The sequence below is a fragment of the Ambystoma mexicanum genome, chromosome 3q (assembly GCF_040938575.1).
Source record: "Ambystoma mexicanum isolate Mex_15411 chromosome 3q, UKY_AmexF1_1, whole genome shotgun sequence".
NCBI lineage: Eukaryota > Metazoa > Chordata > Amphibia > Caudata > Ambystomatidae > Ambystoma > Ambystoma mexicanum.
The window spans coordinates 1088899999-1088927179 of record NC_090926.1 but is presented as its reverse complement, the minus strand read 5'-3'; the positions used below and the strand labels follow the sequence as shown (position 1 = coordinate 1088927179).

Here is a 27181-nt window from a genome sequence, read left to right as displayed (position 1 = left end):
CTATAGCTATACCGGCCTCCCAGGACTGATACCGCGTTCTACACTGATTTCCCTGCATTTGTACTGGAACTGCTTGTGCAGTACCCTGATTTAATTACTTTGGGGGATTTTAATCTACCCATGAATCAGGCATCAATGACATCCGTCACAAAGTTCCTAGCACTTATGGCCGACATAGGTCTCTCCCAAGGGGTTATGACCTCCACTCATAATCGCGGCAAAATATTGGATCTTATTTTCTCTCCTGCTATGCTCACTAACATAGCTACCCCAGGTCATATATTATGGACCGACCTTATGGTCCCTTTCTCTATTGCTGCAAAAAGCTCTCCCATTATGTCTAGGAAACCTGCTATTTTAAAACGCAGTTGGACTGGGGTTGTAAAACCTGAGCTAACTCACTCATTGCAAACTCAGTGCAGCAGCAATTGAATTTGCACCCTACCCACGTTGGAAGCAGCCTTTGTAATTACTGCCAACACCCTGGCTCCGATTAAAATGTGCAAACAGCGAAACCGTCCACCTGAACCATGGTTCTCCCAAGGCCTAAAAGAAAGCAAGCTTCGCTGTAGGCAAGCCGAAAGGAAATGGTGCCAAAGCTACCTGCCTGAATGTAAGCTGCTCTATTGTAATATGCATGCCTCATATCATATTGATATAGCAAATGCAAAACAAATTTATTTTGTTCAGTCGGTAGAGAAGGCTATTAATAAACGTAAAGCCCTCTTCGACCTTGTCCAATCTCTGTCCACCCATAAAGCTGGACACAATGTAGCCCCCATACACAATACATACAGAGACGTAGAGCCGTTTTACCGACGTGTTGACCTGGCTCCTTAAGAACAACTACAGGACAATCCTATGACAGAAAGATCAACCCACGTCCACTTGCTACCCCTTTCTCTTACTCCCAGGTCAATACTACCTAGTATTTTTTAACAAATAAATGCTAGGTCACCACACACAAATTATACTGAACGTTTTTATTTCATATAAATCACAATACCAAATGTAATAACCTTCTAAGAACAACTCCTAAAATTTGCAAATTCTAAAACTCATTTTACAAAATGTATCCTAAAACCATTTTCCATATGTAAAACAGCCTGTGTTGTGCTCAACCCTGTGACATCCTGCCTATACAAAGCTAAACCATATACAAAAAAGAGATCACACTGTCTCAAAAGACAACAAAATGGTCGATAGCCCACTGGTTCCTTTTGACTAAAGGATACCACATGTACAGTATACCATCTGTTAAATACACTCGACCCCAATCAATGCTACCCTGGGGTGAATTCAACTCGATATATTGTATTACTAGTATATTGTCACTAAATCACAATACATTTTGATTGCCCAACATGTTTCGTTCTTCTTCATTCCATTTCATATATTATACCAGAACTTCATCAGGGGGACCATCTATTCCCTTCTCTCATGTCTCTTCATCTATGGTGAGTTCACCACTGTACAACACTACACTCAACTGGATATATGCCACCCAACACAAGGGTATTGCGGGGGGCACTTTGCTACACACTTCTTGACCTGGGAGAGCAAAACAGAGGGAAAAATAACAAGAAACAGCAGTCAGTAATGAAGGTTTCACTGCTGTACTACTTACACAGTAACTAAGTATACTAAAGTAAGTCTTACCGTGTATTACTTTTACAAAATCACTCGACATCGGTTAGTTTAGGGGAGAGTCTCAACCATTGTGTAGGACTACTCAATTCCTGAAAACACACAAGACAGGTAGACAACTTAACCAGTGCAAAAAATCTTTAGATGTAAACTATCTTGTACCGATTCCAATTTATACTTCAGGTACCACAGAGCCACTCAAATTCCGTTCACAATAGCTCGACGTGAGCAACTGCGGAAAACACTATCAACCTGCATGTACTAATTATTGTAACCAGTATTATTTCACTAATAGAATAATCCACTATGTGTCATTATCTTCTCTCCAATCATCAAATACGGATACACTATGTTTCTAACACTGAAGTCTCAATCTCATAGACAATAAACATGTGTATTACCTCTTCATAAGAGGGACCTTATGAACTGACTCGCATCTGATGACACGGAAACCCGTGTGTCTTAATATCGAATTGCGCTGTTGCTGCACCTCTTGTGGCTCGAGGTATCGGAAGTTACTGCCGCTAAAAAATAAGCGGGTGAAATCACCATTATTTCATTACGAATCTCTCAAGACTCGTGTCTCAGTCACATCATCATACCCTATCGTGTCTCGAACAATAAATCGCTTACCAGCTCGTTAGTCGGAACGTTTCGACCGTATCCTTCTCCTGTGTTGTAGAGGCTCACCCTGTTCATATCCATGGAGTGTTGAGTCTGTTCTTATAACTGCATCACTTTAACGTTGTACGTCCCGCGTGTGCTACGTCACATCACGTGAGCACTTCCAATGTCACGTGTCCAATGTTATCGTTCGGACCGCTCCACGCGGAGCGCCCAACTCTCTCGCACTCAGGGGTCGCGCACTTCGCACCAGTCAACCGGAGTGTAGAATGTGCTCCAGATCACACCGAACAGCGGTAAGCATCTAAAAAATATATTCTACCGCCACTAGCCCACTTCCATGACTACCAATATATTAGTTCACTCTAACTGCTAGCTAATTCACACACTCCCCGTAGGAGAGATGTACATGCACTAGTGAACAGCGCAATCTTACCAGGACAGACATGGTCCCACTGGGTCCCTTCTGTATATTGTATACCATTGGATATGAGTCAACACTGCATACCAATTGCTGCAGTTCCCTTACTCCTATACATGGATGGGACAGCACTGCTGAGACATCACAGATGTTGTGTAAAATTGTCGGCATGAGTAATTGAAGAGACCAACTGCCCCAGTGTCCTATGTTCTACTAGGCATACTGTCAGTGTTTCCAAGAGTCAAATTCATTCAATCCTTTAGTGGATGACTCAGTTAAGAAAATCAGCCATTGTTCCTTATACTGCAATTTCTTAACATCTGCATCAGAATTACTAGTTTTCTCCAGCTGCCACAACACTGTCCATTTTTATTCATCCACAACATGACCCATCGTCAAAAAATGACCAACCATCGGGGCCAGTATGTTACGATTACGAATACAACTCCTGTGTTCACCTATCCTTGTAGTCACTTTGCGTTCGGTCATCCCGATATAAATTATTTGCATGGACACCATACTGCGTATATTACATGTGTAGAATTGCAGTTCGTAAATTTGGTTTGTAGCCACATCTTCGGGAGTCCCAAATCAACTTGTTTGGTTCTGCAGGTATATTTACAGTTAACACACTTTCCACAAGGGGCATGTCCTGTAACTACAGGTAATCCCCACGATTGCGTGATACTGAATAGTTTATTCGACTTCAGGGAAATATTTTTCGTTAACAGTTCTTTAAAATTAGGGGCTCTCTTATATACAGATACCGGGCTCGCCAAAGGGCTCTCTCCCCCTGTCAATAAGTGCCAATTCTTTTTGATAATTTTGGTGACTTCATTAGTTCTTTCATTGTAAGTACTTACGAACACAATATTGTTTTTATCTTGATTCTTGGAATGGTATTCCAATAATGCTTCACAGTGGTTATTGATTGATCTTTTGTATGCCCTTTTAACAATCTTCTTAGGATAGTCTCTTTTCAACAATTTCATTTTGAGTTGTTCAGCTTCCTCATGAAAGGTAGAGTTCAGAGTACTGTTCCTTTTTAACCAAATAAATTGGCCGAAAGGTAAGTTTTCTCATGTATGTCTAGGGTGAAAACTGTTGAAACTCAACAGTGCATTCTTATCTGTGCTCTTATGAAATGGTTTCACTTGTAGTATTTATTGCGTTTTGTCCACCCAAATCCTTATATCTAGAAAATCAATTTTCTCAGGACTATGGGTACACGTAAACTTTAAATACCTGTTCAATTGATTGATCCATTCAAATAATTCTAGAAAAGATCCTACCGAACCCTCCCATATTATCAAAATATCGTCAATAAAACGTCGCCATAAGGCGATTTTTGAAAAATATGGGTTGGAAGTTTGGTAAATGTGTTGTTTTTCAAAATTCTCAACATAAAGATTCGCAGCCGTTGGAGCCACAGGAGAACCCATGGCTGTTCCATGAATTTGATGGTATAACTCATTGTTGAACTTGAAATAATTTTCGGTGAGGGCCATTTCTGCACACCACAAAATAAAACTATTGGGTGTGACTCCTGAATTTCTCTTGGTAAGTAGTACATTCTCAAGCACCTCAAGTGTATCTTGTTGAGGTATACACGTATATAATGCAACTACATCTAAGCTGACTAATAGATTAATTTCTGGATCGAAAGTCATGTGCTCGACGCAATTGATTACTTCTGTGGTGTCTTGTAGATATGAAAACATTTGCAAAACAAACGGTTTGAGAAATTTGTCTGCAAATTTTGCTAGTGATTCTAGCAGGGACCCTGTCCCAGAGACAATAGGGGGACCCGGGGGATTGTGCAGAGATTTATGAATTTTTGGTAATGTATAGAACTTCGGGACAGTCGGTCTGGACACAATGAGATAATCATATTCTTGTTTACAAATCCATTCTCTCCCAAGAGCCTTCTCAACTTTATCTCTGATCAGACTGGATAGTCTCTCTGTTGGGTCAACCAATAACCTACAATAAAAGGAACTGTCCCCAAGCTGTCGTTGACATTCAGTAATGTAGGTAACCCTATCTTGGATCACTACTGCCCCTCCTTTATCTGCTTTACGTAAGATAATACTCTGATTCTTAGCCAATGGCGTGATTGCTCTTTTTTCAACATTACTTAGATTTTTAAATTTAGAGGGAATTTCTTTTTTCTCTAAGTTGTGTAGATCGTGCCATACTCTCTTGGCAAATACTGTGGCTTCAGGGGTATGGCTCACTATTGGAGGATCAAAATTGGACTTGTTCTTTAGCCCACTTTCATTCACTGTAGTCCCAATATCTTTATCCATAAAAACTGTTTCAGGTGAATCTTACGAAGCAACTGTACACAATGTAGCCCCCACCATCTCAGGAGCTTTGCAACTCTATCTCTACCTTCTTCCTGGAAAGAATTGCTTCTATCCGCGACAACATAAAAGCGGATTCCCAGCTTATCACGAAGGTTCGGCCCACTGCCACACCTCCTCCATCGACAGGATCTTGGTCCACTTTCCCCCATTTCTCTAACTCCGATGTTCTGTCGGCTATTCTTAAACTTAAATCTGCCTCCCCTGATGATGCCATAACCCTGGCTCTTTCGCAGGAATCATCACCTGACATAATCAATGTCATTACTTCTGCCGTTAACATCTCCTTTACGACAGGAGTAATACCAGGCGCCCTTAAACGTGCTCTAGTTATTCCTTTTTTTAAAAAGCCCTCACTCCCGAGGTATTGGCCAACTACCGCTCGATCTCTCTTCTTCCATTTTTGATGAAAGTTCTGGAGGCGCTGGTGTCTCCCCTTCTTTCTGCTTATCTGGAATCCTCTCACTTTCTTGATCCCTTTCAATCAGGTTTTCGGCCGAGCAGAGGTACTGAGTTGGTACTCAACTCAGTTATGGACGACTTGTTGTGCTTGGCTGATCAGGCCGGTGTTGGGGCAATCCTGTTATTAAATCTTTCGGCTGCCTTCGACACCGTCGACCATGCTCTCCTTATCTCCCGGCTCTCTGAGGCTGGGATTGATGGCCAAGTGCTAAAATGGTTTATCGCGTTCCTGGCGGATCGCTCGCAATCTGTGTCTCTTCCCCCTTTCCGCTCTGTCCCAGTTCATCTATCCAGTGGCTTCCCTCAGGGATCAGCTCTATCCCCCCATTCTATTCAATATCTATATAAGGTACCTCCTGTTCCTTATTGTTTCCCATGGGTTCTGCTTTTATTCCTACGTGGATAACACCCAGATTGTGGTCCGTCTTGACCTAACAAAAACCGAAACGGCATTTCGCCTCAGGCACTGTCTCGAGGAGTTAGGCATATGGATGTCACAAAATTGGCTGAAACTCAACGGTAGTAAAACCGAGGTTCTCCTTGTAGGCACCTCCAATCCACAAACCTTCTGGAACACTGAGTTCTGGCCTCCCTCGGTCCTCTTCCTCTACCGGTATCATCGGTACGTAACCATGGTGTGCGGATCTCCGCCACACTGACTATGGACGAACAAGTCAGTGCAGTAGGTAAATCCGGCCACTTAAAACTTAGGATCCACCAAAAGGTTCTCCTGTTTATTCCGGATGCCAACCAGGCTCCCGTGGCCGCGGCTCTGTTGCTGAGCATGCTGGATTACTGCAACTTGCTCTATCTGGCGCAACCTGCCCATCTGATAGGACTGCTACAGCTTCTGCAGAACGCTGCTGCCAGATCCATTCTCCGTCCCCCCTTTGGGGCCCACATGACTCCTCTGTTGCGCCAGCTGCATTGGCTTCCAGTTGCCCAGAAAAGTAAGTTTAAGTCAATGTGCATGGTGCACAGAGCTTTCTATGGTATTGGAGCCGAATACCTGCAGGCGAAATTCCCCCATTATCAACCCACTCATGCCCTCTGCTCACAAGGGACCTGTCGACTGATGGTACCCCGCTTCAGATTTGCTCGTAAAGATGGCCACGCGTTCTCGAGAGCGGCCGCCAAACAATAGAATAATCTGCCTCTCCCCCTGCATGAGACTATCAACCATCTTACTTTCCGGCGAAACCTGAAAACACTACTGTTTTGATTAAGTTTGTTGCTCCCTAATGGCTTTTCTTCATTTCACCTACCTCTCTCCTAGCGCCATGATACTCACGGGTGTGCGCACGCTCAATAAATGTCAATAACATAACATAACATAATGTAGGCATGCCAATAAACACTGTAGAACACAGGCCTTACACTTAGAAGGTTAATGCAGCAATTGTTCTATCCATCGGGAGGTTGTCCTGGAAATTTCAAAATACATCAGTGAGGTCACCTTACACTCTTGCTCGCCCCAGCAAAGCATTTCCTCCACAGTTAATGGATACAGAATGAATGGAGATGCCTTCCACACTACACCCCAGACTTTGCCGTCCCTCCCGGGGGCTCACGTTCTTGTCAGAGTCACTTCGTCTTTGCTTACAATTACAGCATCCACTCCCCCTGTGATAGGGGAGTCCAGTGGGAGGTGGTCAGGTCCCTGCTTGCCAGGCCGACACAGTAGGGGAGCGCAGAGCCAGAGCCAGGGCTGTCGCTAGCAGCAAAGCAGGGGCTGCCTGGAGGGCCCTGCATGGCCAGGCAGTGCAGTTGGGACGCTGCATTGGTTGGTCCTCGTGTCCCTGAAGCTGCTGCCCCCCCCCCATGTTGAACTGTAGATAATGTAGAGCCAGGCAGGCGTGCATTATCAGGAAGTGTAGGCCCGGCAGCGCAGAGTCTTTTCTTAACGTGGACCAGGAGAGTTGCAATGCCATCCACCAGCTGCTGTCAAATGCAAACATCGCTTCCTGCATGCAGCGTGTCTGGTGACCTGGCCTCACAGAGAGACATGCACGCTTCAACGCAGCGAGAGTTCCCATGTGGAGGAGCTTGGAGCAGGGAGAGGCAGGAATGGGTGGGAATAGCCATAGGGGACATTAGCATGACCACGGGCAGGTAATGGGTAGGCTTCTAACCAAACAACACCTATAAACTGTGTGTCATTCTGTGTGTTCTTTGTCATCTGTCCTCCCTCCCTATCTGTACAAATCTGTACTCAAATGCAATAGTTTGGGCTTGATATTTCAATGCTTCCCTGGCGATCTTTCCCCAAGTCGAATAAAGGTGTGCTCTTTAAATTGTCGCTACCTCAACTTTTGTGGTTTTAAAGTGCTTTTGTGAAAAGTCAAATCTAGGTGTGCTTTTAAATTGTCGCTACCTCCACTTTTGTGCTATTTCCATGTTTTTGTGAAAGTCAAATCTGGGTGGCCTTTTAAATTGGCGCTCCCCCAGTCTGCTAGCCGGTTGCTGAACTGCCTTGTGCCTGTGCAGAATCTCCTCCTGTCCTACCCACCCCTCTCTACCTCGTGCTATGGCTCTTTCCATCTCTCCTATCTACTCTAACTGCTATGCCATCACCTATCCCCCCTCTCTCACCAAGTCTGGAAAGAAAAAGTTGAAAAAAGATCTCCTCTCTTGTAATCCTGGACTACCTATTACAGACACTTACGTCAGTGCCACATCCAGGCAAATTGTCACTGACATCCTCCTTTATGTCCCCTGGCCAGACCTTTGTACTCTGCATCTGATTTTCATGCTCGCTCAGTCTTCTTCCTCACCCATTAATGGTGGCACTAGATGGGAAGTCCTCTTGGCTGGCTTCTCATCCGCAAGGTGCATCATTAATGTCTATCGCAATGAGCTGAGGGTCCTCAACCCAATCTCCTCCTCTTTGACTGGTGCCTGCCGTCTCTCATCAACTTCCTTCCTGCTACTCCTCCCTCCTCTTTCTCAGCACCTCCTTCACCTCCTGCAAAGGGCATACCCCTCCTCAGAAAACCTTCAAAAATGGTGTCCGGTTTCACTTAGCCACGCTGAATGCTCGTTCTGCTACCAAACATTATTCTGACATCTGCCTCATCCTTGAAGACTTAGATCTCGAAGTCCCTGCTCTCACTGAAACATGGCTTAATGCCATCTCAGTCACCACTTTTGACACCCTTCTCCATGATGGCTACAAGATCATCTCAATGCCTCCTCCCAACCGCATTGGCCGTGGGGTAGCCCTTGATCTTCCCTGAGTGGGACCCTTCTTCCCTCATACCCACCCAGCCCTACTCCTCCTTTGAAAGCCTGGTCTGCAAGCTTGGCACCTCTCCCACCTCCTCTTTGATCATTGCTGCCATCTACAGGCTCCCCGGCCCTATCTCCTCTTTTCTCTTGGAATGGGTGGACTTCTGCTCCTCTCTTCTCACCTCCACCTCTAATCTCCTCCTCCTGGGTGAAATCAACATCCACTTAGACTCCTCAACCATGGCCACCACTCTGTTCCGTGGCCTATGCACCTCTCTCTCCCTCTCTATTCTCCCCTCTGGGCCTAACCACTCGGCTGGTCACACCCTTGATGCCATCATCCATTCTGATCTCTTGCTCTCTCCCTGACTCTGCAACCCTCTTTCCTGGTCTGACCACTCCCCCAGCTCTGCCAGCCTTGTTTGTGGACATCTGTCCAATGAGGCAAGTGTCATTTGCTTGTTTCGCTTCTACCTTCACCAGTCCTGGTGTACCTCCAATGAACTATGTCTCAATGCCAGCAAGACTGAGATCTTCCTATCAGGACCTTGTGTCCTCTTTTCTCCCTTCTCTCTGGCCACCCCCAATGGGCCCTCCCCCCTCTCCTTCCTCTTAGGCCAGAAATCTGGCAGTCATCTTCGACTCCTCTCTCTCATTCCTCACATCTTGGGCCTTGCCAAGAAGGCCCATTTCCAACTCTACCCACTCAGGGGCATTTCCCCTTCCACACCTTCCCCCAGAAGCTCAATGTCACCAGAGCTCTGATACTCTCCAGGCTGGACTACTACAACAGCCTCTTTCTAAATCTACCTTCTTCTTCTATCTGCCCCCTCCAGCTAATCCAGAATAGGGTTGTGAGACATATTCTTGCCCTTAAGCCCAGGGACTGTATCACTCCAGCCCAAAAATCTCTGCACTGGCTCCCGGTTGCTGCAAGGATCACATTTAAAACCCCCTGTATCATCCATATGGCTGTTTGGGGCCAGGGACCACACTATCTTCAACTTGTTCTCACCAAGTACTCTCCTTCCAGATCCCTCCGATACTCAGGCTCCAACGCTCTGCTTGGCAAGTGTTTCTCTAAGCAGGGAGCTGGCAGGTGTACCTTCTCAGCAGGCACCCTCGTCTGGAACAGCCTCTCCCTCTCTCTCCATCTTGAGCTGGATTTCCTCCATTTCTGCAAACACCTCAAGACTTTCCTCTCTCCCTCCTGTGCTAACCCACACAGTAGCAGTTGATTGGTGGCCAGGGCACTTATGTGTCCTTCTGCGTCCTGGCCCTCTGTCTGATCGCCCGCAGCATCCGCCCTCCCCCTGCACTTGCCCCTGCACCACTTGGCCTGTTGGCTCACAGGTCTGTGCTTATTGTTGGGCTAGTGACCCCTCCTCCATCTTGTGGTCACTACTTGGCACTTACTTGTTGCCTTCGCAACCAACTCTTGCACTTACCTGTTGCCTTGCAACTAGCCCCCTGGCACTGCACGTATCCCCTTCCCCTGCCCTTCGCTCTCCCGGCACTTTCACAATACAAATGTTCACAAGGCCTAGTAGGACTTCTTCCTGTATTTTGTATTTTCCACTGTGTGCTGTTTCCCTTCCCTTGCCCGGTGGGCGCTTTGAAACACAATGTTCTTGATGTACAAGGAAAATGCCCAATAAAATAAATGGGTGTCGTAAGCAAAACCTAATAGCCCAAACGAAAAAATAATAAACTGATTTTGACATATCTGGCTTTTTACCTTAGACTGGTCAGATAAAATAGGTACAGTTCCTCTTCTCACACCTGAACAGTGAATGTAAGGATCTGATAGCGAGGATGGGGGTAGCAGTAAAAAAAGCAAAAGAAAACATGCAGTGTTTCCAAATACTGCATGCCTTGTCACTCTACTAAATTCTGAGTTTCTCTAAAGACTGTGAAATGTCCATAGGCCTACAGCGATTTAGAAACGGGGAACTGCGTCTGGGAAATACTACTTTTTGGAAAGGGGAAAAGGCTGCATTAGAGGAGAAGGGCACCTGGCACTGTAGTTTATCTTCGGTTTCTTACATGCTAAAGCAGTGCTTTTGAAAGGAGAACCCCCTACCTGCCCTGCATTCCTCGTGGGTGTCAAGCAAGCAGGCAGATGCCAAGGGGGTGGCTCTGAATCCAGGCCACAACATTATCACTTTAACAGAATATGTTCACGAAATAGAGAAAGCGTAAAAGGGCTCATAACAGCCTGTAGAACACAGCGCTATATAACGGCAATAGTAAAAAAAAGACTGAATGTCGCATGACACATACTTTGTACTCTGGGGTATGTTTCTACAAGAGAAGCGTAGTATGGAACTTGGACTCCTTTACTTGATTCCTGGACCTATTTGCTATAATAGATTCAGAGATTGGGATATGTGACTTCCGCATCGTCATACAAAGACCAACCACTTCTTGCTGTTTCCATTGGTGGGCACACCGATGACTTCACTATATGCCCACCCCATATATCAAGAAAGACTTCTAGGCATTTGTGCCTGTGCGCTTTAACAATCTCCTGCATCTTTTGGGTTACTTCTCAGTAGCGCCACGAACCCAACATGTGATATCGGTGCGCTATGGAAGCGGAAATAAATGAACCAGTGTCGCTCAAAACACTGCAAGGAGGCTCGCCTGCGTGTCCCTCTGCTGAACTTATCATACCACTTTTACTCGGCTTCCACGTACCCTCCTTAGCGAAATCACTCGGCAGTAACGGCAAATCCTTACCTTCATAGTATGGACACTGTATACCTGGTTCATAGACACCTTTTATTATAATAATAATTTGCATTTATATAGCGCTAAGAACCCTCAGACATCTGAGAGCTACTTATTTATACCCACAGCCTGTGGTGCTCATTTGTCAACCTCAGAAGGACGAAAGGAGGAGTTTGACCCTGCCGGGATTCGAACCTGCTTCAGCAGGCTCTGCACAGATGTCAAAGCAAGGGCTCTACTGTGTGCTATCTGACAGGCTTTTAATGGTGCGATCCCATAGGAAAACGTTCTGTGATCGTTTCCACTCCCAGATACAATCCACGGTGTATGGCGTGTCCGCTGGGTGGCGCTCTTACCTTGTACTCCTGCGCAGCCTCCTTGATGGGCAGCACGAAGTGGTATCTGTGCTGTATGGAGCGGTCGCACAGCACGCAGATGGCTTCCAGGTCATTCTTACAGAAGAGCTTGACCTTTTCCCCGTGCTGCCGGCAGAGGTGGCCCCCCTGGGGTCTGCTGCCCTGCAGCTGCCGCACCTTCTCCAGGATACTGGCCAGGTGCGCGTTATCCTTCAGCTTCCCCCGCTCGCATGGTTCTCGGCACTGAGGGCAGGTGGGGTTTGCCCCCAAGGCCTCCCAGTAGCCCACGATGCAAGCGCGGCAGAAGCTGTGGCCGCAGTTTGTGGTCGTCGGGTCTTTGAAATAGTCCAAACAGATCGGGCAGGTGATTTCCTCCTGGAGGTTTCTCTCGGGGTGAGCAGCCGCCATGGTGTCTCTGAGGAACTACTGAGAACGGGCGTCACTGTAGTGTGCGGACACCAGCTTTCATTTTCAGGAACTGGGTGTGTCGGCAGCTCTCCAGTTTCACAGGTACTTTCTGAGCTGTCTTGACATCACACGTGAAAACAATTCAACCCGTACATGGAGTTTATTTTAAGCATGTTCTTCAGGCCTAACCACCCACAGCAGGCACCCTTTGACGTCAGCTACAGTCACTCCGTGTCCTCTCTTTCTGAAGCAGGGGCCTCACTCTCTCCAGGCACAGTCACTCTTTGTCCTCTCTTTCTGAAGCAGGGGCCTCACTCTCTCCAGGCACAGTCACTCTTTGGCCTCTCTCTCTGAAGCAGGGGCCTCACTCTCTCCAGGCACAGTCACTCTTCGGCCTCTCTCTCTGAAGCAGGGGCCTCACTCTCTCCAGGCACAGTCACTCTTGATCCTCTGTCTCTGAAGCAGGGGCCTCACTCTCTCCAGGCACAGTCACTCTTGATCCTCTCTCTCTGAAGCAGGGGCCTCACTCTCTCCAGGCGCAGTCACTCTTGATCCTCTCTCTCTGAAGCAGGGGCCTCACTCTCTCCAGGCGCAGTCACTCTTTCTCCTCTCTCTCTGAAGCAGGGGCCTCACTCTCTCCAGGCACAGTCACTCTTTCTCCTCTCTCTCTGAAGCAGGGGCCTCACTCTCTCCAGGCACAGTCACTCTTTCTCCTCTCTCTCTGAAGCAGGGGCCTCACTCTCTCCAGGCACAGTCACTCTTTCTCCTCTCTCTCTGAAGGAGGGGTATGTATATACAGCGTGAGAGCGGCGAACTTTGGGAAAAGTCCTGTTTTTTTGTTCATGGTGTAAATCGCAGTTCGCCCAATGTGTGGTCAAGGAAGGTAGCAAGACCTAAATAGCCATTGTCATGGGCTTCCCTGCCCCTATCTGTTGGCACTGTGTATTCTAGAGCAGTTGCCCTTGTGAATGTGTAACAATGAGTCGTGTAAATGTGTGTTCACTGAACTGAACCAAGCAAGGACGTCTTAACTTAACACAGTATGCTCTTGGCTGATGCTTCCCCTTATACACCTTTTAAAAACAACGGGTTGCAATCGTGCAAATGTTGGAAACAACGTAGATGTTCACTCTGTACTAGAGGGCAACATGTGAAATATTACAACAAAGCACGCAAACATTTTGTGACGGATGTTGATGCTGGCTTTTCCCAAAGAAAAACCGGGAGGCCTCTGTCGACAAAAAATGACAGCATTGCCCTACTTTAATGCAACCTTTGCCCCAAATCAGGTCATGAGATAGGCCCCAATTCATGCTTTGTGTAGCCAAAGAAATTAACTACGCTGGACTTGAATGCCAGCATTTCCCCTGTAAAATGCATGGTCATGCCGCTAGTGCCCAACAATGTCTCAATAATATATGGCCACACGGCCCGACTCTCATGCTGCTAGCGGCTGAATGAAATCCTGCAGTCTTGTCCCAGTATCTGCCTTTGTTGCCGCACACAAACACATTCATGCAACATGCAATCACACATGAAAACACACATTTTGTAAGTGTATATTTATCTCTGTTTTTTTATCCTAAAAGCCAGGAATGGGTTGTTATTTCACTACTGAGACTGGAAAACGTAGTGAAATAAAGAGAAGGGAATACAAATAATACAGAAAACTTGCGCTCTCCTCAGAATGTGCTGCATGTCTTAAAGGGATGGTCTAGTAAAAAATTTTATTTAAAAAATAGATAGGCCACATAAAAAAAAAAAAACTAGCATCCTCCGTTTTAAAACTTCCTATGTAAAATTTTGAGCTATTCAAGCTCAAAATTCGAAAAAGCAAGCACAGGGGCGCAGCCATTTTGTGAAATGGAGGCCCTCCTGTGCTGGCTTTTGCTTTTGCGGCACTAATGAAGGAAAAGCCAGCCAGCTGTAGTAAACAAAGTCTACCATAACTTCAAACGGGGTCACGTCTGTGGTGGAGTTTGGCTTGCATCGGTACATTTCTAAAGTGCCTCCTATTGTCTGTAGCACATCGGAGCTGTTGAGCAGGGCTGTCTGAACGCTTTCCTTCACAACACGATTAAGCCGTCCCACCATTCCACCAATTCCACTTGCTTTGGGGTGGTACATGGTGTTTGATTGCTATGTTGCCTAAGATGGTTTTCTTTTCTCAAGGTTATTGTACCCCATTCTTGGCGATTAGTGTCTCTGGCCTGCCTTCCCTTTGGAATATATCTTTAAAGAAGAAGATGCTGTTTGAGATGTTGATTTGATCAGCAACACTCTCGTTTGGCCACTTTGAAAAAGATAGTCTATTAGGACAATCACAAACCTTCTCGCATTGGGAAACCTGTTAAAGGAATTGGTAGCACATATAGAATATCTCTCTTTCCCTGACCAAGATGATTTTTGGAAGGTAGTGTTGATCCAGGTTGGCCATAGTGGAGGCAAATTAGTCTGTCCTTCTATTGACAGTGTGGTAGGCAGCGGACGAAGTCCATACACTTTCTGGGCCTCCGACCCCAAGCAGGGCATTAAGCATGGCATTTATGTATCTGGCTCTTCCCTGGTACTGTCTATAGCCTGAATGTAGTTGAGGGACTCAGACGACCATTTTATCCATATTATCGCAGGAAACCGTGCTTTCTATAAAAACGTGGGTGTTGTTTCAAATGTTGAACAGTGATCCTTGTTCCGAGGAGCTCGAATTTTGTTGGTTTCACATTGGCTGCAGTAATTGAACCACCATTAACCTGCCCCTGCATGTTTCAAGTTTCTTCAGTAGTAGGATTCAGCTGAGCGTAGATGAGCTCTTGTTCCTAGTTCCTCTTAGAGGCTCTCTTTGTATTGGCTGATGTCAGAGACCATCTCCTTTCTACTTCACCTGGTGAGAATGCAGGAGTTTTGCTGTGGGTCTATTGGTCTGCCTGGGGTTGTTTCAGGAAAATGGTTGCATCGATGGTGCCCTAGTTTCCTGGTAAGTTCCTAGGCGGTTGGCTGACTAGCCAGCTGCCCTCTATGTTGCACAACTGGCTACAGGTGAGGGCATCACAGTTCAAGAAAGCAAGGGCGGTTACGCCACGTTTCGGCGCAGGCCTTTTTCGGCACAGGCCGTTTTGTCGCACCACTCTGGCACAGCAGCCAATTCGGCGCTGGTCATTTGGCGCAAGGAACATTTAGGCGTGGTTGCTGTCAACAATTAGCAGCTGACATTGCAGCCGCTCCTAAATGACCCCGAAACAGCCCAGACTGGACATCTTCATTTCTCTAAAAATGGATTTGATGCTCTTGCTGACAGATCTCAGTCTGAGGGAAATCCCAGAGTTTCAGCCTGCCATCGGGTGGCCCCGCGCACAAATCGTGGCTCCATTACTTCTAGACCTGCGATAACATTATATAAATACATGAGCCTCTGTTTTTGATTTTCTAAAGGTTCTTTCACCTGTGGGCCATGTATTTCTGTGTTCTCCTGGGTGATGATAAGAGAGTGCTCTTTATTTCATGTTTCACATTGGCCTGAAATATGTGAACGATAGGTCTGCCCTAGCTGGTGGCAGAAAAGCTGCCGTACAAGTGGCGAGCGCGTTATCCCTGAGCTATCGTTCCCACTTGACCACATTTCCTCCCACATGAAGCGCGTCTCGCGAAATGGTGTCTCACACCACAACATAGAGTGTCCCAGCGCCACTTCTTCTTGCTAGCAGAGACCACCTGAGCTCACCTGCAATCAGCGCCTGAAGTGGGCGTAAACGTCAAGTTTCTGCATCTGCACCACCAATCAACATGCATTTCCTAACTACAAAGCTAGGTGAACGAGCACCAATGGTCTTATTTCCCCTGATTATGTTCCCTGTTCTTCAGTGCCCCCTTGGCTGCTCTCTGCTTCATCTAATTACCTTTGTATAGATCACGCGTGTGGCGACTCGTTCCAGAGTTTGTAAATCTGACCACCAATACAGTGTTCTTTGACTTTCTGACCCCCCGTACCCTGTAAACACGTGGTAGGGCTGACAGACAGACTGGTACTTCTTAGCGCACAGACCCATATCTAGTGGGACCAATTCCTGTTATGTTGCCTGATCTCATACATCATGTTACGTCTTCCCTGGCAAAGTTCCATGTGTTACGCCACCTTATTTTCACTAGATGGCAATGGCGGGCCATTTTAGGTGCGCCAAAACATATCGGATCGGAGCAGGACGTTTTGTGGCGACCATTTAGGCGCCAGCTGTTTTAGCGTGTCTGTTTTGCTACAGGTCCCGTTTCGGCGCGCCCTGTTGGACTCGGTTAACAGGGCACAGGTATGTTTCGGCGCACAGAAACAAAACATGCCATTAGTGGGACACGTTTGCTTATCTGATCTAGAGTGCAGTATTTTGATCAGCACAAACGTTTCCAGCGTGTTTTACATTAATCTATAGTTTATGGTAAGGGAGATCTGTTCTACGGGCAAGTGGAACTGTGAGCTATGAAGTCTAATCCTGGCATCCCTCTCCATATGACCAAAGGGTGTGATCCACTGCAAAACAATATTCCTCGCTGTACTTTTGTACGTTTACCTGCCAGAATCTTACTCGCCAGTACTTTGAAAACATCATTACGTGGTACTTAAGTTAAATGTAATGGACACGTGCACAGTGAATTCATAATTGTGCTGTTTAAAGCTAGTCGTAGAAAATCAATAGTGCTCCACTGTGGGGAGGGAAGGCCATGTCTTTACACTGCTGATGCCTTTGTGGTACATGTGCAGGTAGTGAAGGTTGTCAGGTGGCGCACTTGAAGGGAGTCGTGAGTGTTGGCATGTGCCATACTTGGATGGAGGTGTGAACATTGGCCTCTGCCACACCTGGATGGGATTGGGGAGGTTGGCAGGTGCCACACTGTGTAAGTGACTCCAATCAAGCAATCCCACAAAGTCGGTGCCTTGTCTGGGATGCCCAAGGGAAGCCCTTATTTATGTATTTTTATGGCAGGTTATAATCTGGATGATGAACCCTTGTATAACACCCCTCTCTTAGAATCCCCCTGACCCCACTGAGCCAAGAGGTAGATTTGTTTTGCAAATTTAAAAGGTTTATTTGAAAATTTAAACAGTATATATATATCACACTTTTATAATAAATTAATAATTGATATCACACTTATGAATATAATGTTGATCAACAATGGGTAATCTGACACTAGCACGCCTCTTTACAATCAATGAGGAGTTGGTATAGGATGGATAAGGCAGCGAAAATACTTTGATGGTTTCAAGGGAAAAGCAATGAGGAATAAAATGCAGTACAGAAATAACTTGATATGATTTTAGCAAAAGATAATATAATCCCTTTTTCTCTGGCAATTCACCCCCCCTCCTATGCAATGTAAGAAATGGAAGGAGAGCACACAGTCTTCAAGAATCCCAACAAAATGCAATACGAAATCCAGTTCCCCCCCAGCAAGCTTAGAGGAAAACAGGTAGAAGTTTGAAACACAGGCAAATTACTTTAATGTGGTTTGCAAGGAAGTGAAAAGGTGCTAAAATTGCTTTTAATTCCCTCTAGAGGTTCAGGGTAGGTGATGGCTACTTTATGTTAGTTCAGGCTCACTTTAGCAATGCTCTATGAGTAACTAGCAGGTTAAACGAATTTTAGCAAAGGAAAGCAAGGAGGTGCTGACTTTTTTACTGGACAAGAAATCAGGCCAAATCGCAAATCGCGGTAACATTCGCGAGTGCGTGAATCGTGATTACGGCAAAAGTATAAGGAGTAGCAAGTCGGTTTTAGGTTCATTGGAAAGCTTACAATCATAGCTTTTAAATGAAAGTTAAACCACGACAAATGGTTCCAGAGATACGGACGATTTAGTAAAGGTAGTTTTTCGGATTTAAAGTAAAAGTCAAAATGACAGGTGACAGTTTGCAGCTTTAGAATGACAGATGACAGCTCGCAGCTTTAGAATGACAAATGACAGGATTACTAGGAGGCAGTTCTACTTAGGTCAAAATAGTTTGGATTAGTTTATTTTAACTAAGAGATTGGGTTCTGCACAGTTCTGGCGGATACTCACTCCTAATTTTGAAATGAATGGGCCTCGTCACGGATCTGGTCAACTGGACTGGACTTCGGGCGGTTCTGCTCACAACGTCTGGGTCAGCTCTGCTCTGCTGGTCTAGCCTCTCTGGATACAGCAGCCTCTGATTCTGGATACTGCTCTGCTTTCCGGTCCGGATCAAGTGGATTCTGGATGTAACACTGCTTTCTGGGTACTGGCAAAAGTTCTTGGCAGAGAATTCAGACTCTCGCCCGGCTGTGGAATAGTTTGCAAATGATTTTAAGGATGCTGAGGACTGCTGAGAAGAGTTCTCAGGTTGTGGGTTTAGGCCCTTGCTTTAAGTTCTGAAGTAAAGTTCTGGTCTCTGGAGATTGATGGATGTGAAGTCTGCAGTCTCCCGGAAGAGTGTCCCGCGGAAAATGGAATTGAAAATCCCTCTACCTGGGTTTCAATGTTCCTTTTATGTGTTTTGAAAGTGGGTGTGTGCGTAGCATCACTAAGCCTGCCCCTCTCTTGATTTGATAGGTCAATAGATTCTTTGGTCCCTGATTTGGGAAGGGATAGTGTGTCAGAGTGATGTAATTTTTATGGCCTCCAGAAAGAACACTCCCCTGTCATCTTTACACACAAATCTATTTCTGATCCAAATACATATTTCCCAGATACACAGTTGTTTGACATCACATACACACATCATATATTACTTAAGATAGTCCCTGTTCCGACTCTGGCGTTTCTAGGAGCTTGGATTAAGAAATGGCAACTTATTTTCGATTTTAGTGGGTTTTGCAACATTGGTTTTTCATCAAAAATTATACAAAGGTACACCCCCCTTCTCCAAATATCCCAGTAAATTTCCAGGTCTCTAGCTTAAATACAGTGTCTACAATGTTCATAATTAGCGGGGTTTTTCCCCAGAACATCACACAAATTGGAGTTTGGTCTTGAATTGTGGGCACAGTTTTCATTTTAAGGATCCCCAAATTTCACATTTCTGTCATCTGGTTACAAAGAGTTATCAGTCTTTTTATGAAAGGTATATTTGCCTTCAATTCAACTCCCCGAAAGTGTTTTGGTCCGCCCCCAGAAGCTTGGGTGGGCCAGGGATCACATGTCTCTGCTCACAGGCAGATCTTTGTTTACAGCCAACATTCAAAATTAACATACCCCATTCAACTGAAAGGGGCTATTGTCTCTCTCCTCCAGGCTGAAGGGGAAACCCCCTCCTTCTCACTCAGAAGGGCCATGTGATATCCTGCCTCCTGTTATGAGTCTCTGGGGTGTTAAGAGTTCTCAGCCTCTTGGCCTCTGGGAACAGCAGGTGGCTAAGATTTTCAATTAACCAACAGGCTTTGAAGTCCCTGTTAGGCTGGATCCTATTGCACTCCTGAGATATAGTCCTACTGTCAGAGTTTAGACCGCTAGTGCCGATTTGTGGACAAAGCTGGTACTGCACCCATTTTTGGGATCTGTCTTGAATTACTGCATTTCAATAGAGTGGTCTTTTGCTTGATAGTATAGGACCCTTGCTTAACATTGTTTTGATGGCATCCTTACAAGTAGAGTGGTGATGTGGAACCCCCCACAAGAAGGTTGTATTTTGGAGTGGTCTTGTGCCAACTACGCAGTTCTCCTGAATTCTGGCATGAATGTGGGCGGCGACAGCTCATCCCCACATCCACCCAGTCTATTGATTTAGTTTGTTCTCGGATAGAATAATGGGCGGCGACAGCTCATCCCCACATCTACCCAGTCTAATAATTCAACATGGGTCAAAACCCTTGACAACTGGGATGGAGTTGTGAGGGTTGGCAAGTGCCAAACTTGGAGAGAATTGTGAATATTAGCATGTTAAATGTCATATAACCCACTAACCAAAAAAGCTCAAACTCTCTGCATAATTATCTCACTAAAAAAACTCACACAACCATCTCTCGCACAACAAGCCGCACGCACGTCACCACACGGCAACAACACATAAGCCGCACCAACAGCAAATGAGGACCAACTTCGATCCGCTACTCACACCAAAGCTCAGCACCCGGTGTATACCGAGTTGGAGCTGCCAACAGAACACCACTCCTCTCACTATCCTACGCCCTCTTCACCTTACTAACCCATCCCACCTTCTCGTTTACAGATCCGCCAGAACACCTGGGGACCAACTCCGTTGGTGACGGTGCACGGTACAAATACCTTGAACATTGAACATATATTCTTGTCTCTCCTTACGGATTTCTTTAGAGGGATTCATATGTGTGTCTGTTTCCAAGATCACAAACAGACGTGGCGTCTACCTACCTGTAACTATAGACACAGCAACATAGAAAACGCCACTGCGAAAGTTAGTAAAAAGTTATGATTTGGTGTCAGCTGCCGCGTGACCAGGATCATCGGTGACATAATCCGAATAGCTGTCATTGAGAAGGGGTGACTGTGTGTGAGCAGAGGGTGACATAAAATGAGATGCAGCACTGGCCCGGGACAATCGCCCTTACACAGAAATAACCCCTCTGCTAACGACAGGACAGTGCAGTGAAGTGCAGTGGGCGAAATGATGCTGCTAAGCTCTGTGTGCAACCCACTGGCCACCGGTTTCTAGAGGGAAGGACCCACTTTTTTCCCGTCCTTCCGGGGTTTCTAATGATCAATAGTGTCATTCATATTTTTAACTGTACATAGGTTTAAATGTGCTGACCGTGGCAGTGTTTCAAACACGGAGCCAGCGTGAGTCATAGAAACGTTAACAAGAAGGCTTAGTTGAGCAACTCCCATTATTTATGTGAGGCTCATTTGGCACGAGGGCCTTTTACACATAGGCTGCAATGTCAGCCACATCTAAACGACCCTCGTGCCAAATAGCCGGGGCTGAAATGGCCTTCGCGCCAATGTGGCTGCGCCAAAATGGGCTCTGCGGGCAACGGGGCACACCGAAATGGTCCACACCGAAGCACCCATGCCAAAACATGGTATACTGATATTGGATATAGGTCCCTGAGCCCTGATGGCTGTGGTCAACAGGGCGCTCCGAGAAGGGACCGGCAGCAAAACAGCTGCACTAGAGCATCAGGTGCCGAATGCGTAGTGCCTAAACGTCCTGCTTTGCCTGCAGGGTTATGGGGCGCCTGATGCTGAGAAAGAATGTGAAGCTGCACACGCTGGTGCTGGCGTTGGTGACATATGGCCTTGTGACAACGCAGGGATTTTAGTACAGCTGATGTGCAGTCAGCGCTGGCTCAAGGTGCGCTAAGGGGGTGCAGCCGCACATGTGCGCACACCGGTGCAGCAAATAAAGGGCGCCTGGCCTCCAGCTCAATGTCATGTAAACTTGTATCAGTCTGGCCCAGCGCCTACTAAAGAATCACGCCGCGCGGCCTCTAAACAGATTTAACAAAAACTGCAGGAAGCTCAGTTCTGATGTGCTGTTGTTCAGATTATACTTGTTCTTGATATCACAAAGAACAAGTATCAGCTGAACAACAGAACTGAGCCCCCTGCTGTTCTGCATTTGTGGTGGGTGGGCATGATTAGTGACGGTCCTGATTCTAAAGGGAAGGGATGGGGTCACCTCCTCCATATTTGCCTACAGTGAGCAGCTGGGTGGCAGTTATATGCCAGACCCATCTCTCCCCCCATAGTACCTCATGCATATAGCACAGCTTATCACGACAGCCTCTAATTGACCAGCTAGATGATAAATAAGCAACAAATCATCACTGAACCTTAACTCGGTCTTCAGGGCCCATAACGCCCAGTACGGCCCTCGCTGCAGGTCTATAAAGCTATTTTCGCACCCTGGGTGGGGACGGAACCCAATCAAAATGCTCGGACTACGGACTATATCAACTGGTTTAAGTAGACGCTCCAAGCTGATACGCACCCTCACCCTCAATAAGGCAGTTTAAAAATAACAGTACTACACTGCATCATCAGCACAGCGCCATTGCTGCTCGGAACACAATGGTATTGTGTAAGGGCACGAGACAAATAAAAAATAAACATATACCTTAAAGAAATCTGCTAATGCTTTATGCAGAAACATATCTTCGCACACCACAACGGCAATTACCAGAGCTAAGAACTTCTACATGATATCCGTTTCCTAAAAACGACGCGCACAAGAATAATGTTGCCATGACTACCATCCTCAGATTTGACATACTTGGGAAAATTCCCTTTAAAAAGTGGCTCGACTAAGAGACAAGTGAAGAGCAATCTAAACCTTTCCCACCAGATGGCGCTCCACTCTCTAAAAGGCATTACATCACTTCAGAAAACGATCTATCTGACCTAGAACAATCAACAATGACATTGCAACACGGAATGCCACAAAATGGGCCACAGAGACTTTTAAATGTTGGCTTCCAGAAAGAGACATAAGCACTACATTTGAAAACCTAGAATAAACTCAATTGGCACATCTCCCGCGGAAGCACACAGATGGAATGGAACAGAATACCAACCCCAAAGGTTAATATTGCATTCCATTATAAATAGACATTTAAACAGTATATGATGCATAATCTATCTTTTCAAAATGCCACTAACTCGTTCACTGCCATCAAGAATAGCAGGCCATATGGAAAAGCCAAGGCACGTAACCCCCAGAGGAATGCATAACCGATCTAGATTTGAATCACCTAAAATAATTGTCTGTGTTGTCCCTCTGAAATCCCGAATCCCTTCCAAATAAAGTGTGCCTCGACAAAGGCTGCACTTTGCAGAACGCAGAAGAGAAGGACTAGGAGAACTGCCCAAACCAGAGCGTCGCCACACCACCCGAGCGTGCCGTCGCTTTGGCTCGAACCGGATGCTCTTCATTGCAGTGGCATTCTTCAATCTGCCGTCAAATTGCCTGCACCTTAGTTGCCAATCTTCATCGACAGATGGGCAGACCCCTAGGGGATCGGACCTATCTGCGCATCCAGTCACCCGCATCCTCGCCTTCACCTGGACGGTTGAACCGACCGACATGGGTAGCCCTCACGATTTGCATTTAATCAAGCACCGTTTTTGCACAGATCAAACCTCCTTAACGCCATTTTGTACCTTGCTCAGACCATCACCTGTCTGGCTCGAATCAACTGCTCCTTGCCGGCTCTCGAATTGACCCACTTGGACATCACTGCTGACTCCCTCCGGACTGTTACCAAATGATTCCATCCCGCTTGACAGCCAACTGCTGCCTCACTGAACCGCATACTGGAATATTAAGATCACTGCTTCAAACACATACCGGACCTCAAGGTAAACTGCTGGAGCATCACTCATTGATCTTGTTCGACTTTGAACCTACCCTGGTACACATTCAGAACTACATCACTTGAGTGCTGCCTTCGGACTCCTTAGCTTCTGTATTCGGCCTGGCTCAAAACTTGCTCTACGCTTTGATCAACTACGACGCATAGTCTTCAAACCTGGGTAGACCCATTTGGACAACAGCTTGAACTGTCAACCAATCTAAGAAGGTACTATTAACTCTTAAGTGCCCCCTTGGTCTTGTTTGGGCCCTAGAGAAAGGTTAAGTCACTAAAGCCCTCCTTAGCTTCAAGAAACATATCCTTTCACAAGAGCATTGTTGTTTTTACGCGCCTTGCACCACTGGCTCATTACTCAGAGTGCTTCATTGGGCTATCTTTGCTTATTCTAAGACATCCTTTCACACTGCTCTGTGAAAACGAGGTCTTTTCCCTCTATTCAGGATTCTCAAACTTAGGTGTGTTTTTCTCCTATTTTCAAAATGTGCATTGTAACAGTCCCGCAAAATTGCTTTGTGAAACCTAGGTCTTTTCCCTCTATTCAGGATTCGCAAACTTACGTGTGTTTTTCTCCTGTTTAAAAAAAATTGCATTGTGATAGTCTTAAAAATCTGAGTGTCTGTCATCTTGTCAAATTGTCAACTTGTTTCACTTCTCTCTGTCTCATCTGCTTGCTCCCTGCCCTGTGTCCTTCCCCTTACCTCTCCCTTCCTCCTCTCTCCTCTCCTTCCTACTCTATGGTGCTCTCTGTCTCTCCTATCTTCTCTAACCACTTCTCTATCGACTATCCTGCTCTACTCACTAAATCTGGTAGGAAGAAGTTTAAAAAGGACATCCTGGTCTCCAACCCAGGCCTCCCTATCGCTGATAGTTATACCAGTGCCTCCTCCAGGCAAACTTTTACTGTCATCCTCGTTGTCGTCCCCTCACCAGACCTATGGACCCTACATATGGTCTCTGTGCTCTCTCCCTTCTCTTCCTCTCCCATTAATAGTGGCACCCGGTGGGAGGCCCTCCTGTCCTCCTTCCACTCCTCTAAGGTCATCTTTAATGTTTATGTGAATGGTACCCTCTGGGTCCAAGGCCCTCAGGCCAGCCTTCTGCTCTTCGATAGACGCTTCCCGCGCCTCATCAATTTCCTTTCTTCTCCTGCTATCCCCTGCCCCCCCTCCGTGTTTTCCTTGCCTCCCCCTGCTGCCTCCTCCTTGGCAACCTTGCCCTCTCCTCCTTCCTTTTCTATTCCCCCCTCAGGCTTCTTCTACACCTCGGCAGGGCGCATCTCTGATTTGTACCCCTCCCCGAATGTCTTTCAAAGACAGCAACCTTCTCCATGGTGTCACTCTAAACCCTCGCTCAGCTGTCAAACACTACTCTGACATCTGCCACCTTCGGCAGGAATTTGACCTCGATGCCCTTAATCTCACCGAGACATGGTTCACTGCCAGCTCTGTCACAAGCTTTGACACCATCCTCCCAGAAGGCTTATAGATCTTCTCTGTGCCCAGGTCCAACCGTTCCAGAGGGGGTGTAGCCCTGATCTTCCCTGAGAGGATTCCTGCATCTGTCATTCATACGCAGACCTACTCTTCTTTTGAATGCCTCGTCTGTAGGTTCTCTCTCTCTCTCTGAGCCACTCCCTTACTGTGGTTACTATCTATTGGCCACCTGGTCAGATCTCCTCCTTCCTCTCTGAGTGGGCGGACATCTCCTCTTCCCTCCTGGTCTCGACCACTCAACTCCTCCTTCTTGGAGACTTCAACATCCACCTTGATGCTTCTTGTCCTTCCTCTGGACTCTTTAGCGACTTTTGCGACTCTCTCTCACTCTCTATTCTCCCCTCTGGCATGACTCACTCTTCAGGGCACACTCTGGATGTTCTGATCTCCTCAGACCTTCCCCTCTCGACCCCTCTCATCACTCCTCACATGGAGTGATCACTTTCTCCTTTCCTCCCAGCTCCCCCGTCTCCTCCCCCCAGTCTCTACCTCTCCTGTCCCCTCCTAGGCCCTCTGCACGGCTCTGACTTCTCATTTCACCTCTAAACTCAGGACATCCTGACCTCTCTTGCTTCCTCTCCCATTCCCCTCTCTACTCCCTGCTCTTCCTCTGGCCCTTCTTCGGCCACCTCTCCTCCCTCCTTCTCTGCCTTTCCCCTATTCTTCCCTGATGAGGTTTCTAGACAAGTCCGATCTATGAAAGTCTCACAGGTTCATCCCTGCTCCTCTAAAACCATCAAGGACCACGTTGACTCCATGGCTCCTGCTGACTTCTGCAATCATTCCTTCGCCACTGGAGTCTTCCCATCCCCCCTTAAGCACTCCCTTGTGCACCCTATTCTTAAGAAACCCTCTGTTGAGCTGCCCTACCCGGCTAACTATTGCCCATCACTCCCTTCCTGGGCAAACTCCTGGAAAAGCTGGCCATCTCCCAGCTTAATCTCCACACTGAATCTGTTGGTTGTCTTCATGACCATCAGTCTGGCTTCAGAGCTGCCAGAAGCGCCGAAAACTGCTCTCCTGAACATCTGAAGACCTGTTCTCTACCCTTCATTCCAACAACCCCTGTGTCCTCATCTTACTTGACCTCTCTTCTGCCTTTGACACGGTCAACCACGCCATCCTGCTCAAATGTCTATGTGATAACCTAGGTATCACCGGTTATGCCCTGGTGTGGCTGACTTCTTTCCTCTCTAATTGACCCTCCGAGGTCCAACTTGGGTCCTTCCTCTCCTCTATCTCTATCTCTACCTGTGATGTTGACCAGGGGTCTAACCTCTCTCCCTGGCTGTTCAACCAATACCTGGCACTTATTGCCCACCACATTGCTGCTCTCTGCCCCAACTTCCGGTGATATGCAGATGACACTCAGCTCACTTTTAGGCTACCTTCAGCCACCTCTTCTCCTTCACTCATCTCTGACTGTCTGTCTGCTATCCTGGAGTGGTGTGGCGCCAATGATCTCTGCCTTAATGCCAGTAAGACTGAGATTCTCCTCATCGGCACACCCTCTCCTTCCTTTCCTGTCACTCTCTGGCCGGCCTCTCTTGGCCCTCTTCCTGCTCCCACCTGCGAGGCTAAAAATCTCAGAGTCATCTTTAACTCCACACTCTCCTTCTCCCCTCACATCTCTGACATCTCTAAGAAGTCACACTACCAGCTGCAAATCCTCAGAGGTATTTTTCCTTTGCTCTGATTCTCCCTGAAGCTCACTGTCTCCAGAGCTCTGGTACTCTCTAGGCTGGACTGTTGCAACAGCCTCTTTCTAAATCTGCCTGCTACATTTCAGAGGATGATCAATCAAGTTCTGAATGGGATGGAGGACTTCTGCATGGCATACTTGGAAGACATTGCAGTGTTCAGCCCTACATGGAAAGAACATATAGAACACCTAGGCTATGTATTGCAGGCTCTGGAACAGGCCCATCTGACCATAAAGGCAAGCAAATGTCAAATTGGTCAGAGTACAGTGGTCTACCTTGGACATGAGGTAGGAGGGGGTGAAATAAGGCCATTACCTAGCAAAGTACAAGCTGTACAAAACTGGGCCACCCCTACTACTCAAACCCAAGTGAGAGCCTTCTTAGGTCTCACTGGGTATTACAGGAACCTCATAGAGAACTATGGGACCATAGCTTCTCCCTTGAAT

At 46.6% G+C, this 27181-nt stretch overlaps 1 protein-coding gene across 2 annotated transcripts in view; it reads right to left on the bottom strand.

Moving 5' to 3' along the window:
* Positions 1–12308, bottom strand: part of LOC138447629 (E3 ubiquitin-protein ligase TRIM39-like) — a 252095-nt gene extending 239787 nt beyond the window's left edge. The window contains exon 1 of one of the 2 annotated variants that reach the window (XM_069603828.1): positions 11838–12308. In XM_069603828.1, the coding sequence (XP_069459929.1) occupies positions 11838–12245 (408 nt within the window). In that variant the 5' untranslated portion in view covers positions 12246–12308. The remainder of the gene's footprint in view (positions 1–11837) is intronic. The other variant, XM_069603827.1, reaches the window with a different exon arrangement.
* Between the last annotated feature and the right edge of the window lie 14873 nt (positions 12309–27181).